At 39.5% G+C, this 16,576-nt stretch overlaps 1 protein-coding gene across 2 annotated transcripts in view; it reads right to left on the bottom strand.

The window, feature by feature from the left end:
- Window positions 1–16,576, bottom strand: part of RSRC1 (arginine and serine rich coiled-coil 1) — a 144,136-nt gene that overhangs the window by 124,332 nt on the left and 3,228 nt on the right. The window contains exons 2-3 of one of the 2 annotated variants that reach the window (XM_065639926.1): window positions 12,287–12,427; window positions 9,598–9,723 (exon numbers count right to left, since the gene is read on the bottom strand). In XM_065639926.1, the coding sequence (XP_065495998.1) occupies window positions 9,598–9,723; window positions 12,287–12,420 (260 nt within the window). In that variant the 5' untranslated portion in view covers window positions 12,421–12,427. Of the gene's footprint in view, window positions 1–9,597; window positions 9,724–12,238; window positions 12,428–16,576 lie in introns of both variants that reach the window. The other variant, XM_065639925.1, reaches the window with a different exon arrangement.

Here is a 16,576-nt window from a genome sequence, read left to right on the forward strand (position 1 = left end):
ACAGTATTTTGGAGATATGCATCTATGAACTTGCAGAAAACCTAAAGATTCAAAATAAAGCAATTCTACAAAAGTACATCCAGAACATTTAAGTCACAGTTAATATTAAGGTATAGATATTAACTTCCTATCTTTTCCTAGATTTCAATTTTTTTAATTTATATTTAAATACAGCTCTCTCCAGTTACACTGTGCAAAACCAAATAGGAGTTTTAACATCTTTTCCTTATGTGGTCACATATTTAACGTAAATGATGTTGCTCAGGTAGTTACTTAAACACTAGTTTAACAATAAATAGACAAAGGCTCTACCTATGCCTGAAATTATCAAATATTTTCAGTAATCTTTTCTTCTTATAACAATGCACCTTAGTAAAACCTGGAATCACTGCAACCAAGTGCAGCTTTGCCATCAGTGCTGATGGGGCCAAAGTTTTATGCCAATAAACCTGTGTTAGGACCAGCTGAAGCGTTATTATCTATAGATATTCATGCTCTTGCATTTCAGGGAGACGCGGTGCCTTAGAAACTGGCACCTTGCCCTGCTCACAGTGCTACTCCAGCTTTACAATCGCCTCTCACCTGATCTCAACTCGAACAGCCCAGGTTTACCCTTTTTTTCTCCAAGCTGCATTCTCCGTACGTGGGCGTCTCACCCTCTTCTCTTGCTCCTCACTGAACCGGAGCAAGAGGGAACGTTCAGACAGCTCAACACACCGAAATATCTCAGAACACAGAGGTGGGAGGAGAAGAACAGGTGCTAAATGGTGAAGGGACAGTCAGGAAAATGCCACAGTACCCCAACTTTCATTGGTTTACTCTGGCACGAACCCACTCCCAAAGCACCCTTTGGTTATAATATCAACAAAAACTGGCAACTGCCTCTCTGGATCTTGAAATACCATTGATTTATATGGAATAAAATGTGTACAAAGGTACCAAAAGTGCTGTATGCAGCAGTTACTGCCCTCGTGACAAGGACAGCAACACTACTGAGCGACGGCTTCAGCTGGAATCGCAGACAAAAGCAGCAATCAAAGAATTCCAGGGCATGGACGCTGATTTATACAGAAGGGTGACCATCTCTCAAAATCAAAGCGACAACAGAAAGGCTCTACAGCAAGAGTTAGCGACTACCACTTGTGCCCCAAAGCTGGATTTGGAATGGCGTAGAGCACAGCTAGGAGCAAAGAACCATAATACCTGGAGAAAAATAGCTCAGGCAGGGACTGGTCCCAGGTCCTGGCTTCCAAAAAGTTCCAGACCAGCTACCAGCCATGGAGACAAGACATTACTGATGAACGACACCTTATCTCTCTCATCATTAGTTTTTTTCCAGGACCTGATCTATTTCTAGCAACATATTTAACCTCTAGTTTGAGAAAAGCAAAGCACCAGGCACAGAACACTCCAGATGTTGCTGCCCCTGATCCAGGGTGGCTGGAACTGCCCCTCATGCAACTTGAATATAACAACGCAAGAGTAATAGACAAAGATATTTGAGAAGGACTGCGGTAACCAATCTGCGAACATGTAAATATGGCAAGGAATCTGTGGACCAACAGTAATCCATCGATAGAACCATGGTGAAGAGGGCAGCTGAATTAGGGTTGTACAATGATCTTAGGCTGGTGCACGCAACCTCAGTGAGGTTGACTCAGAGACATTCCGCAAAATTCAGCTTGAATTTTGAAATACACAGGCTCAACAGCTACTTGTATTCTGTTATTACAGGGTAACTGTGACTCTTGCTCAGGTTTTTTTTACGTTCTGATGAGTCCTGTAGAAAAGATATGACACTTTTTTTTTTTTTTTGCATCTTTTAAAACTAGATACTGTTACTGATATATGTTAATAGAATTAGAAAAAAATAGAAGATAGGAAAAAAAGTAAGCAGTAAAAAAACCCAAAATAAACAGTGATGGCCTCACATCCCCAGTGCATCCTCCAGACATCTGCTGTGCGCTGGTTTGCGCAGCTGCCTCCAGAAACATGAGCTCTGCAGCAAAAAATCAGATTCTAGTTCATGGCCACAACTTTGGTAGCAGAGAAAAAGAGGATTTAAAAAAAAAAAAAAAAAAGAAGAAGAAGAAAAAAGTAAAAATACATAGTAGTTTAGAATGTAGACACATCAAAATCAAACAGCCAATTCTCGACTAAGAGGAATCATATTCTTCTTATCTGCTTGAGTACCTTTTCCCAAACGGAAAACTGGACCATAAAAAAAACCCACACCAGAAAAATCACCAACCTGCAAATACACCCTTTTCCAAAGTGAGGAAAAAAAAGGTTTTAGAAAAATAAGGAACTATACTTAAAACACATGCTGTGTACATAACACCTGGACTGCTTTAGGGGAAAAAAAAAAAGTTTACATTAATTACACTCAATACTTAGCTCTAAATGAACAGCACTTATGCATTCATATCGTTTTTTAAAGCTTTTTTTGTTTGTCTACCAATGAAAGGCATCAAAGCAACTGTCACTAGCAGCTCCCTGGCCTTATTGATAACTTGAGGGCCCTTGGCATCGCCTTATGAAGTTTAATTTCCCAAAGCGGTCAATTAGATGTGGGTAACATGCTCACGGGTGGGTTATTGCTCTAGGAAATCTGCCGGGCTGCCGGTTCCCAGTACGCTCATGTAGACAAACTGTTTGGTTCCTTTGGAAAAAAAGGCAGTTATTATAGCTACAAAATATTTTTAGAGACTATTGGCGATACAACCTGTAACACGACAAGATCTTAAATAAAAACTGCAGGTTTTGATTTATTGTGGGGAAAAAGAAGAAATATGATCCGATGTTACCATCCACAGAAAAACTAAAGATCACGTGAGCAAACTCAGTAATCCGAATTTCACTAGTTCTTCCCTGGCCAAAACCTTTATTTGAAGTTTTGGGAAAGAAATATGACCGTACCTTAATTCAATACACATTCTCATGGACCAAAGACTCCAAACTTCCCCTTCCCCACCAGTAAGAGAGAAAAATATGTAATATTTACGCTGATTCCTCACCTGATCACGTGGGTCTGTACGGCTAGTTGTGTAGCAAGGACAGAATTAAAAATACCCTTGGCAGCAGATCAGAACTTTAAAAGAACAGTAACTCCAGTAGCTACTACCAGGCAACAACAACAACAACAAAATTAAAAAGAAAAATAATTAAACATTTCAAAATAAATATTCTGATTAAACAGCATTTCTTGATTTCTTATAGGACTTTTAGCTGATTCTCTTTGGAAAATTCTTGGATCCATTTCCAAACGAGGTATTTCCAAAGCATTTTTACAGGTTTAGACAGCTTTTCAGCACTGACAACAAGCCCTGCCTGCTTCCTCACAGTTTTCTTGCCATTTCTTGTTCCGTAGAGCAGCTGCACAGAAAAAGCCGCATCCCTTCCCTCGCAGCCACCTCACTGCTCTGAGTCAATCCCGCTGCTGTTCCTCAAACTTCACCTCCCGATTCCTTCTCCCTCCTTCCATGGCACAGTAAAGCCCACGCTGCCCGACGGCTGCAGGACGGTCCCCCCGAGCGGCTCCTTTCCCCAGGACGGCTCCCAGCACCTACATGTGCCTGTTCCACAGGCAAGACCTCTGCTCAACTGGAAACAACTTCAGCTTTAATTCGGACATCTGCGTCAGTTTTAAATTTAGTCTTTCTTCACAACATTCTTAAAAATCAGTCTTCTAAGTCCACACAACTGCAATTTATCTTATTCATGTGGTGATCTTTGCCCGCTATTTCAGCCATTCCTCCTTTTTTTTTTTTTTTTTTAAATTAATCTCTCTTCTACCTCCTCCTGCTCCTCCACAAGCTCTAAGTCCAGGTTGCAAGGCCCCTCTCAATTTTGCTCTTTATTTATGCACCAATATCTCTTCTACTCCCCATTACTGTGACACCAACATCTACCTCCAAACGCACATCCCTTTTATCTTCCTCTCTCCTTAGAACCTTTATTTTATTTTCAGGCCAACACTATTGTAGGAAATTCTTCCTGAGGTTGTTCATAATTAAAACTCAACACTGTAATCTATTAGAAGCTCTCCATGAGCCTGTGCTAACCAGGACAGACAGACACAGTCTGCAAATGAAAGGAAGGTTTGAACACCAGTTCCTACAGATTACGTCTTGATTCAACACTTGTTATCAGCTGTATGATCTGATAGGCCAGGGTTTTAATTTGGAAAGATCCCACCACGTTAATATACCACACTAAAATAATACAATGCATGGAAAAAAGAGAGACTAACTGAAGCCAGACCCACTCCTATCCACCATTTCAAGCAATGCAAATACAAGAGCATTTAATGATAACGCTGTTTATATCTTTGACAAGTCTTACAAACAATGCTTCATGTGCAATGTTGACTCTTTCCTAAAATATTTGCTAATAATGGATTTATTTTTAAGAAGATATTAAAAAAGGAAAAATTCTTAAAGACAAAAAAACCCCAAACCTTCATGCAAAAGCTGATTGGCTCTTGCCAATAATTAAACCTGAAACCTCCAAAAAGCTCAAGACATTCCCTGCACAGTGTCAGGCTATAAAGAACACAGGTAAACCTCCGATACAAAGCCAGGCTTTACAGCTTGTCCCAGCCGCGAACAAGTGTCTGAATGAAGCTCCGACCTGTTGAGAACAGACCAAGCCCAACGGCCAGAGCCTGGGACTGCAGGGTGAGTGTTGGCTGGTGGTGGTGCTGGGGGCAGCGGTGCTGAAAACGCAGCCAAAAGGGCTGGCGGGGAATTATTTTATTGTAATTCCACCACCACTGTGTGTCGTGAAGCACGAAACACAAATTACACTATCTTTAGAGATCACTGCATTTGTGAACCTGGCTAGTCAGCATGTATACACAGTGCTATTTTAAATAAATTAGTGGGGATTTACTATTATTCATTTAATGACTCTTTTCACACGGCTCTACTCTACATGACTACAGGAACCTATTTTCAATTATTACAAACTATAAGTGCTAAACACAAAGAACCCTGGAGAGCTACAAGGCTTGAACATAAATTAATTCTAGTTTACATTGCCAGGATAATGGCAACTTCAGTCAACAAGCTGCTTTTTCACACCAAAACCCAAGACTGTTCCAAAGCCACCCAAAAGAAGCAAGTCACCCTGCCACTGCAATCAGATGCACACATTTCGATATTAAATTGATTAGACAGGAACAATGGTAAAGAAATAAGATGTAACCATGTACCCCCTCCCACACACACTAGGAAATTTAAAAAAAACAAAACAAAACAAAACACAAACCACCAACATTTTAAAAATCCACTGATCAAACACTCCCTTCATGGACAGTCCAAAGGCATCAACTCTACAAACAGGATTACTTAACACATGATATTTTCTCTTCTTAGCTATAGATGTATAGATGTGCGGGCTGTTATTGTGGCAATCTATGTTGAACTGCATTAAAGATATTTCAAGGCAGCAGTTTTCAGTTTAACATAAAGGGAAAAGCCAAAAGCACTTGGCAGACAATAAAAACAAACTTGCACATTTAAAGGTAATTATAGGGAAATACTCTATAATCACTGAATTGTATGAAATCAGGGAATAAAGGTTAAGATATTTTGGTTAATTCTATTTAAAGCTACATGAATTAAAAGATTTGCGTTACAAGTTCTGATGGGAAGCAAGTTATTTTCATATACGCTCGACTGGCAGAACAATCGCAGGGAAAACGCTGAAAATATTAACATGGCTCTATCCACACAGAAATTATATGAAATCCGAGTTTCTCCATTCCAGAGAAGCATAATATTCTAATAAGAACTATCCTAATCTTCAGCCAGCAATAATTTCAAGATGATATTATTATTCTCATTTCCTTGAATAATATCCATACTCCAGGGCCATTTTCCTTCTCATATTCAATATCGTGCGTGCTGGTATCAAGATTCCTTTCTTCATATCCTGTCACGGTATCAATCACTGCCTCCTGTCCACTCAATCCACTTTTGATTTATCAGCCGCCGTCTTTCTGGACTCCATAACTCGACCCAAACCATTTTAGCGAGACATTGACAAATAGCACCCGGTATCGCATCAACCTGTTCCACTTAGTAAACTAAGAACCGGGAACGGTGACATCTCTGCATAAGCATCCCAGCCTATTCCCCAGCCTGATGTATATTAATGAGGAGATGGGATTTGAAATGCTTCTTCCACATCAGCATCTAATATGATCAAATTAGGAAATGGGCTGATTTATTAAATTTCGCAGGGCTGAAATATTTCTTTATATCACTCTACGTGTGGTTTCGGAAAGTGAGCTGTTGCTTTCAATTTTTCTGCCGAGGATGTGCCTGCATTTCACAGATGAATTATTGGCTTTAAAAAGATTGCAGGAAGGCGAAATGTTATTAAGCAAATGCTCAGTAAAACAAACTAAATCGGTTTTAAAATTCCTAATTTAATGTAAATCTTGGTTGTTCCGCTGAAATTCAGTTTGTGATCTTATTAAGTCATATTTGCATTGTACTATCTTGCTGTAGGACAGCTTTAAATTTATAGCATTACTAGGAAGCCCCACTTTTTTGACTCGAAAAAAACGCATCTAAAATAAAATAGTTATTATATTCACAAGTTTTCTTATCTTCTAAAATAAAGTACAAAAAAATCATTTTAGGTTTCAAACAATAGCTACTCAAAATGGTTTTTAAACAAGTCATTATAAAAATCTAACTTTTCCAATTAAAACTTGATTTTTCAGTATTTTACACAGTTGAAGCTCTGTAAATCATTCACTCAAATAAAACACTCCTGTTAGAGAAGTTATTTTAAAAAAAATTTCATTCGAGTCACATATATTTTTACCAATGTTTTCACTGCCTTGTAAAACAAACTATCTTAATTTGATGGGGAACTGTAGGGAGAGAAGACATGAGGGGATATAGAATTTGTGACGTTGGCATGACTTAAACTAAAAAAAAAAAAAAAAAAAAAAAAAAAAAAAAATCCAGTGATTTGAAGATACCGTGTAATGGATCTTAACTTCCTATTTGGAACTAGTGTTCTAGCATCAATCCCATTCCCATCAGGGGAAAAAGAAAAAAAAAAAAAAAAAAGAAACGACACTCAGAGTTGCTGGAGTTCTACAGGTGGAACAGCCACGATGATCTTCCCGTTCTTGCTGTGTCTCACGTTGCTGCTTTCCAGGCGGGTCAGAGGATTTTACTCCCTGCCACTGGCAATTCAGAAGCTGGAGATGGACGCAAATACTTTGGTGGGTAACGCAGTCGTTACTGCACTAACACGAGGCGGCTGCCTCAGCTACTCCTGGGCATTTTATCACCCAGTTTACATCAGTGTTTGCTTCAGTATTTACCTGGGAAACTCATCTGAAAATAAGCTGCCCCACCCCAAGCAAAAGTATGAATTGCAGATGCCAAATTCTTATGAAAATTGCGCTTCAGCACTATAAATACAGACATTTCCTAAGACAAATATCGTCTCTTGGTATTTAACAGCTTTGAATGGATTCTTCTTGTCTGACTGCTTTTTAAAATTCATTTCAACCTCCAACAGCAAGGGCTTCTACAGCTTAATTACGTGACCCACAAGAACCGTCTCCGTTTGTTTGCCAAGGACTTTGCTCACTCGGTGCCTGCCCCAGGTCTTACAGGGGAGGAGAGAGGAAACACTCGTTTCTTGATCATCTTTTCACGCCATACATTTTTTAATTGTTTTTAATACCCCTCCATCATATTCCCTCTTTTCCCCACAATCTCCTGAATAACGGTAATGTCCTCGGTCCTCCTAGGAAGGCTGCTCATACCTTCGATCGAAGGCATGAGGCAGACTGAGACAGCAAAAAAAGCAACTGTTATATTTAGCATCGCTGCAACTGCCTCAGCATGAACAAACAGAAAACACAGGCCTCTGGTAGCAGCTTTCTGCAGCCAATTTAACTCTCCTCCAGAAATAAGATTAATCCACAGCTTCTCAGTGGAACATTACAGCAGAGAGCAGACTTGGAAAAAATACAATAAAGGATTCGATGTGTCCTTTTGGGTTTAGTTTTATGCTTTTAACAATTCACTTTATGATTTTAACATGCCAAAAGACTCTTCTGCTATAATTTAGGATGTTATTTATAAATATGTTCGCTGAAGAACTGTATCTGTGAATAGTAATATCATTTAAAGTGACCTGCAGCTATACCTTCATAGCTATAGTACCAAAAAGCTAGTATATTTTATACGTAAACTATTTTATACACAGTGTTTCCTAGCACAAACTGAAATACACAGTACTCATGCTTTTTAAAGTTTTTAGGTGTGTCATTTCCACATACTGAAATTACAATTAACATCAGGAAACCCCTTGGAAAAGACGACCATTAGACTATGTCTAATGAGACCTGCATTTACACTCATTACAATAAAACAAATATCTTCAAGTCATTTCCTAGGGCTGGATATCTGACATACTGAAAACCACCTTCATTTTCACCTTATTCTTCACACATCTCATTGTTTTAAAAGTGATTTGGTTATAAAAGCAGTGGCTATTTACAGGAATATTTCTACAGCCAGCGCAGTAGCTGATCTGGGGTCTCCGGCTCAGTTATATTCAGAGGGAGATCAGACAGCTTAAACAACCAAATTGCTGCTACAAAGGCACCATAGCAATAAGAGTCCAGGAAACTCTTACCATGAACAGCTGTGAATAAGTCATGAGAAAACACAAATAAAAGGAAGTGAAACATTCGCATCTTTCAACAACAATTTTTCAAGGTTTAGAAGAAACAGCTCTATTTGGTATGTGAAAATAACATGTTTTACTGAAGTCTTGGTGCAGGTTCACACAATTACCTGGCTGAAGATCTGGAAACGCATACCAACAAAGCTCTGATCTGCCTGATACACTCAATAATGAATTTAAATTCAATAGAAAATGCTAATGGTAATTCTGACATTCAGGGATGAACTTTATTTAAACTTTTTAATTGAAAAATATGCACACACACAAATTGAGCTTCTTTTAATTACAAAAGTATGAAGTAGATTTTATCATTCAACCTCTGATTAAGATTTAATTATTTGTATTATGTTTATTATTGAAAATATCCGTTTGTCACAAGCCAATTATCAAAAATTTCAGTATCACAGATATCTTTAAATATTAAGAAAAATTTGCATAACTAAATACTCATCTCTTTCTGAGGGAAATACAGACGAGAAAATAACAGTTTAGTGTGGTCTTCAGGGGGCCAATGTTATGCATGGGAATTATGGAAACCAGTAACCAAAAAGAATCTGCAAGAAGTCTTCAGATGATTACAGGTAAACCAAGGTGACTTTATTAACATTTTTTGTACTTGGTCAAATGCAAAATATGTAACTTATCTGCAAAACCAATTGTTCCACCAGTCTAATTTAAATATTTAGTACATCAAAAGCACAGCACAGAGATTTTGAATTAAGCAGAGTTTAGGCAGACTTGTAGTTTAGACGATCCCTTGCAAACGTTTTTTCTGGTATATTCCAAACCCAGTAACTATATGGAGATTTTAAGTTAATGTTTTCACAGTATAAATAATAATTATTTTTCCTAGAAAAATAATCTTACCTTCTTGTTCTACTTTTTGATCTCGATCTTTGAGACCTGTAGGATTTGCCTCTGCCTCTTGATCGGCTGCGACTGCGTTTTCTTCTCGAGCCATATGAAGAACTACTGCTCGACCTGTGTCTGCGTCTGAAACAAAACCATGCTATTAGTATCCTACCACTCCTAAAAAATACCAAACAGACTCAACTGGAAAAACAAATTAAAAAAATAACAGTTTACTTAAAAGGGACATAGAAACTTGTTTGTACTATAACATGTCGTCGAAACCTCAAATCTCACTATTATACTGTGATAAGTAATTCACATACACATGGGCAATGTCTGTCCTAAAGAGCTTACATCCTATTATAAAATACACATCTCAAGGCAGAAAGGGGGCAAAAAGAGAAACAGAAATGAACCGATTTGCCCCAAATCACGGGCAAGGCCAGGAACACAACCCAGCTCTCAACAGCAGCTCATTGGAACTTGCTGCCTCTTTGCCAAATCTCAGGTCACAGAAACATTGAGACCTACATCGTCAGCAGGATTTACACAGAAATACACAGCGTGGGACAGGGACTGCAACTCCAGCACCAAAAATTAAATTAATAAAACGTGAACTTCTGCATTGCCACTGTATACAGTTATTTCCAGCCATACTATGTACATACATAAAATGTCAACATTAAAATGTATTTTATGTACTCCAAAAATATTTTCTGTATCTCTCCATATATAAACTTACAGATTTGTTATCTCAATATCCATAATACACAATCTTTGTTCTGCTCTGATGTAGACTGATCCTCCTTTTTTTTTTTTTTTTTTTTAACTACTATTAGTAATCAAATAATCAGTATTAATTTATTCCATTTGAGCCTGGAAATATTCTCCTGAGTTCAGCCAGGAGTCAGAGTAGTACTTCCCTTCCCCCCAAGCTCCCCATTTCATTTATTCAAATAATAAATTCCTATACGGATAGGAGGAAGGCAAAAGAATACATACTAAATATATAAATTGAACCAACTAATTCAAAGCCTTCCAAGTCTCAATCTTTCGCAAAACTTCCTCTCTGTCTCCATCTCCCTAACAGCTAAATAATAACAATTACAATCCTTATGGGAACCTCCATATTTTGGGGGCTTTGTTATGTTTGAGTAATATTAAAATATAACACCACACAGGCACATTTCTGTAATTCAGGACGTGGTTGATGCGATATCTGCGTATCTAACACAAGCAAAAAGGTGCTGTGTTACGTACTAGTAACGCTGCAGGAGTCCAAACCGGGAAGGATATATAGGTTAACTAGCAAGGAAGAGGTTTTCATCTCAAAAAGGAATGTAACGTCCCTGCTGAACAAAGATGAAGAATAATAATCTTAGAGACTTCTGCTTTTGATTCTTGTGGGTCAGGGATAAATCCAGCAGGACCTCAGTGTGTAACAGTGACTTAACTGCCGGGAGCAAACACCTTAAACTAAGGGCAAAGCAAAGATGCCAGATCCTAAAAGCAGACACCTTCCCCTTTTCTGGATTCAACTGAAGTCAACTGGTCTTGGTCCAGGCTCTAATCTCCCTTGGAGCTCCAGTTTTATCTGCAAGATAGCCGTGCCTGCACCGGCCTAACGAGATTCACAGAGCGGCGTGTCAGTGGCAGATTGTTGGCATCGCCGCCCATGTCATCTCCCTGCGTCCCCTGAGGGCTGGATGCAGATGCTAAGCAGGAACAGAAGAAAGGGGGAATGGAAATTAAAACAAAAAAAAATTAAGAAACTCCCCAAAACCAGCCAACTTGTCTCTCAAAGGCACACTCTTCTGCCAGCTAAAGGTTTGTCAGGAGCACTTTCTAATATATTTATAGGACAGCCAGAAACCAGGAGTATTTTCCAGCTCCAGTTATTACTCAATCGACCATCACCAGTTCAGTTTGGCTCCAAGATCACCACAAGTCAGACCCAGACACAACCACGGGATCTGAGAAGGTCAGGTACTGAAAGGGGCCTCTGATGAAGGAAATCTGATGTTGGGTCAAGAAAAATTTGGTAGATATAGACAGATATAGCCACATGATCTGTGCTCTACACACCTGGCTGACTACTGTGTTCTGTACACATAAAAAAAGCAAGAATAATGGTGAAAAACAGCTGTTGCAGCAAATTTATAGACCTACTGTAAAATCGCCTCAAGTCTTTCTATTGAAAAAATCTACCTTGTTGTCTGGAAAGACCTACTTGGTTTATTATAGCAGAAAAAAATAAGACAGAATAGTCTGTAACTACTTGAATTAAACTGCTTTTCCAACTGGTATTAATATATGAACTATTATATTTCCAAAAAGACATTAGAAATGTATTATTTAGAAGAAGGAGAAAGGAAAAGTTATTTCAGTTGGTTGGGTTTTGTTTGTTTTAATTAGGAAGTTACCTTTGGATCTGCATACACACTAGTTGTGGATTCTTGGAGGGGGGGAAGGTGGTTTGGGTTTGGTGGTGGTGGCTTTGTTCTTTTTCTTTAAATGTAAGTGAAAATACTGCCATATTTTCCAAGATTCAGAGCAAACTTTGCTATAAAATTCCAACCTAAAACTGACTACACATAATACAAAAGAGCCCGATTTGTAAACGTCTGCAGCAGACAGTAAATTACTGCAAATGCACCTTTTTTCATAAGAATGAGAACGAGACTGGAGATCTCGAGAGCGCGACCTTGATTTCCTTCCTGACTTTTTCCGGCTGTATGTTCTGCTGCCCGAGGAACTACTCGAAGATGAACGCCTGCGGTGCTTCTTTTTCCTTCTGCTTCTGTTCTCTTCTTCTGTGTCCGAGGAGTGACGGCCCATCTTCAAACTACAGAAAAACACAAATTCTAAACTGTAACCAAGTCTTGTATCTACATTACATTGTTATAATGCATGCAAGTATATGTAATGTTGGTACGTATACAAATAAACATACAGTTGTACCATTTTTAAAAGTTACCATGTGAGTAGATTTGGTTTGCATGCAATTAAAAAAAAAACAAAACAAAACAAAATCAAGATTTAAATATAAGACATCAACAAATTTATGCTACCAAGTAACTTGAAATTGACATTGTCAGCAAATTTGAATTAATTTATGGTATGAAATTATGGTTCTAAACTTTCACAAAAGATTCTACAACCATTTAAACACACACAAATATACTGATAAAATCATTTACATATCAGAACATATTTTAACGTATTTTTACATTTTTGCCTTAAATATTTATTTTTCAGAAATTTGGGGAGTAATGTATAAAATTTCTAATATCTGATATTTCACTTTAAGATGCTATGCAGTCAGTAGTGCAGCATCTTTAATATTTAATTTACTATTATAAATGAAGATCCATAGTACTTACACAGTCAACAGAACACAGTCTATTGATTTCAGTTGCTGATGTGACTCATTTCATGTGTTTTTAGATTGTGCAATTAAAATAATGTAATTTCTTGTCCTACTTGTTATCATTAAAATGTGCATTGAGAAAAAAAAAAATCTAGAAAGTTATTTTAATATTAATTTAAACTAGAGTTGGGTTGATTTTGGTTCTCAGTTTAGATCCACTCCATTTTAAATTCCGTCATTCCAAAATCAGACCTATAAATACTGAACTTCAGAAATGTTTCTGGATTACCAATGTGTTCACTTGAACAGAGTTTACAGACTTTGATATCAGATTTGAAACAAACCGGGGGTGGGGAAGCCTGCCATTCACTTATTTGTTGCAAAGACTATTATCTTCATTTGGAACCCCAAGAGATGAGTCTCATTGCTTCACAATTAAAGAATTGTTGTATTTCTCCAGTTTTCAGGCTGCAAAATGTTCGTAATGTTTTAAAACTATTTTTTCCGTCCCAGCAGTGCCAGCTCAATCCACGCAGGACTTCAAGGCCCCCAGTCACACAGGTTCAGCTGGTGGCAGCACCAGCCCTTCTGGGATTTCAAGACTCCTTGGCTGCTGCCAAGGAGCTCCTCATTCCTTAACATTCATCCCAACAGCCAGACCCAGGATACGTTTTACCACAGAATCACAGAATCATTCAGGTTGGAAGAGACCCTCGAGATCATGAAGTCCAACTGTTCCCCCACCCCTGGCACTAACCCCGTCCCTGAGAACCTCATCTCCGTCTGTCCAAGCCCTCCAGGGCTGGTGACTCCAGCACTGCCCTGGGCAGCCTGTTCCAATGCCCCACAGCCCTTTGGGGAAGAAATTGTTCCCCAGATCCAACCTCAACCTCCCCTGGCGCAACTTGAGGCCGTTTCCTCTGGTCCTGGCGCTTGTTCCTGGGGAGCAGAGCCCGACCCCCCCTGGCTCCAAGCTCCTTTCAGGCAGTTCAGAGATCAGAAGGTCTCCCCTCAGCTCCTGTTCTCCAGGCTGAACCCCCAGCTCCCTCAGCCGCTCCCATCACACTTGCGCTCTAGTTCAGTACTTTTATACTTAAATTCACAAAAGGTTTACATGCAAATACAAGTCTCAATTACGCTAGGCCCTTTGGTCAAAATCCATGGTTGAGCAAAAATCACATTTAGTTCCACAGCCACCGATATTTTCACCCTGAAGTTCCCAAGAGAGCTAAAACTGGTTTGCACACAATCATACTTGCTACAGTCCTACACTGATCTATCCAAACCCCCAAGCAGGTGTGGGATTTGCAAAGTCAGCGAACTGTGACCGAGTTTCCCAAAGGAGCCTTTCAGGTGGCTACATTCAAAATACAATAAGTATCCAGACGATGCTGCGTTGGACAGAATTTGAAGACTACGTCAGAGATGCAGGTTTGCTCGTCAAATTAAGACTTGCTTCTCCCACGCTGGTAAAGCTCATCCTAGGGATTGCCAGAGCCTGGGAGCCGGGTGAGGAAACTACAGCACGCACAAGGCAAGAGTCAAAGGGACGTTCTCCCAGAAAGTGCCAAATTCTGGAGAGTTTCCATATTTTACCCAACAGTTGTTTAACGCAAAATACAAGACAGTCCCGTAAGCATCTGGATTTCCTTTGATGTTCACTGGAGATCACTTACTGCCACAATCAAATAAGCCGCTACAGAAACTCATTGTCCCGTAGCCGAATCTCCGCAGATGGCAGTCGGCTCTTCGGTACGCAACGCGGAGCTGCCCGTCCCGCTCCGCAGCCAGGAGTGCCCGCAAATTAGTCACGACTAAGCTCTGCTGCAGTAAATCCTCTGTATATGCGCTTCACTTCTCAACAGTTTGTTTTCAACACTTTAGAACCGGTCCTTCAGCTAACAAGCTAAACAAAGCATTTTAAATATTCAACTCAACCAGCAAATCTCTGTGCACCTAAACCAGAAGCATTTTAGGTGAACTGCTATGCAAGAGGATTTATTTTTTAAATGAAGTTATTTCTACCACCTTACTAAAATGATTCCACACTCTGTCTTGAAAAAGAGGGAGGCAGTACTTTACAGACTCTTGTCTCATTTAAGGAACTATGACTTTAATTTACAGTTCTGTAGAGGAATGCCAATTTATATCAATGCACCATCTTGCGCCGTCATTCTGTTTTCCCCTCGTAGTACCTCGGAGCTCTGTAAATCTTACTAACAGTTATTGAACAGTAAAATAAAGCTCTTCAAATATACACTGACTGAACAATCTTCAAATGAACATGAGCCTGAATCTCAAACTTAAAATAAGCTGAATTGCTCAGAAAGATGAAACTACAAGACACAGATTTTAAGTTAAAAGCTCACAGACCATAGTTCATGACAGCAAGATTAATGAAAAAGACCAGAGAAACAAAGAGTATGAAAGGCATTTCTGCCGAGATATTCACCACTTGATGTGGATATCATTATGAGCCAGAACATTACACTTCAACATACATATCGTCTGTTGTTTAACTTCCTTTTTTTGCCTTTTTTCCCCTGTTTGGACAAATAACTGGATTGCGCAGCAGATAAAACTAGTGAAACACACTATGCTACGTACATCTCAATTTTGTGTCTTCAGGACCAAAGAAGAACTGCACGCCACAGCCCTTCCCCATGACAGGACAATCCCTAGATCATACACACACACCTGAGCTCCGGGAGCTCTGGGTTTGCCGCGGAGGAGCTACAGGACAAAGGCCCAGGGGTGACCAATGCCCTACAAATTCTAGAGCTTCCACTGGAAAAGAGGTTGCCACGAGCAGACTGTTGATGCTGGAGCAAGTTGTACAGCCAAGTCCTAGTAGCTGTCTCCTGCAGGGATATCTTGAACATACACAGGCAACAGATAAACTTGCCTGACAGCTGCTTATCTCCCACCAGGGTTTTTAGACCATCCCTTCAGTACATGAAACACATTTTCCTGCAAATATACCTCTTATAAACATAGTACTTGAGAGTAGTCAGTTATCAAGACCTACAACAGGTTAATGTTCTCCCTGCCTACTGCTCACTCCCTCCATAATCCGGAGCAGATGAGGGAAAAGGCATTGCCAGCACTGATTGATCACACCAGCTGAATCCCAACAGACAGAAGAGTTGTTCTGGTGTGTCAGCAGTGGTCCATGAGCCACTTCCATCAACACGAATGTCTAATGGTACCTACAGATCACAGAGGAGAACTAAGATCACTCAGGAAACCTTAATTAGAAAAACAATGAGGGGAAAAAGAAAAGGCAAACAGAAAAAAAATGAGACTCATTACACAGCATCATATGCTGAATCTCATGGGGTTTTCCTACCTGGCTGTTTCCATACAACATCTGTAGATCCACCACAAAGACTCGTACTAGAGAGTTAAAGGAGTGATGTAAGAATTCTCCCCTATAGCCAGGGGGGGATCCTGTGTTTAAGGCTCCATACTTCTACTTCTCGGGCAAACTAAGCCATGTGTATTTGCAACAGGCGATACGCTCCTGCCAGCCCCTCTTTATGTGCAGGTACTATGAAGACATAGCTCTCAGTGCCTGGCGAGACATAACAAGCTTTTATCCTGACTATGGAGCAATACCAGGAG

The sequence above is a fragment of the Caloenas nicobarica genome, chromosome 8 (genome assembly GCF_036013445.1).
Source record: "Caloenas nicobarica isolate bCalNic1 chromosome 8, bCalNic1.hap1, whole genome shotgun sequence".
Classification (NCBI taxonomy): Eukaryota; Metazoa; Chordata; class Aves; order Columbiformes; family Columbidae; genus Caloenas; species Caloenas nicobarica.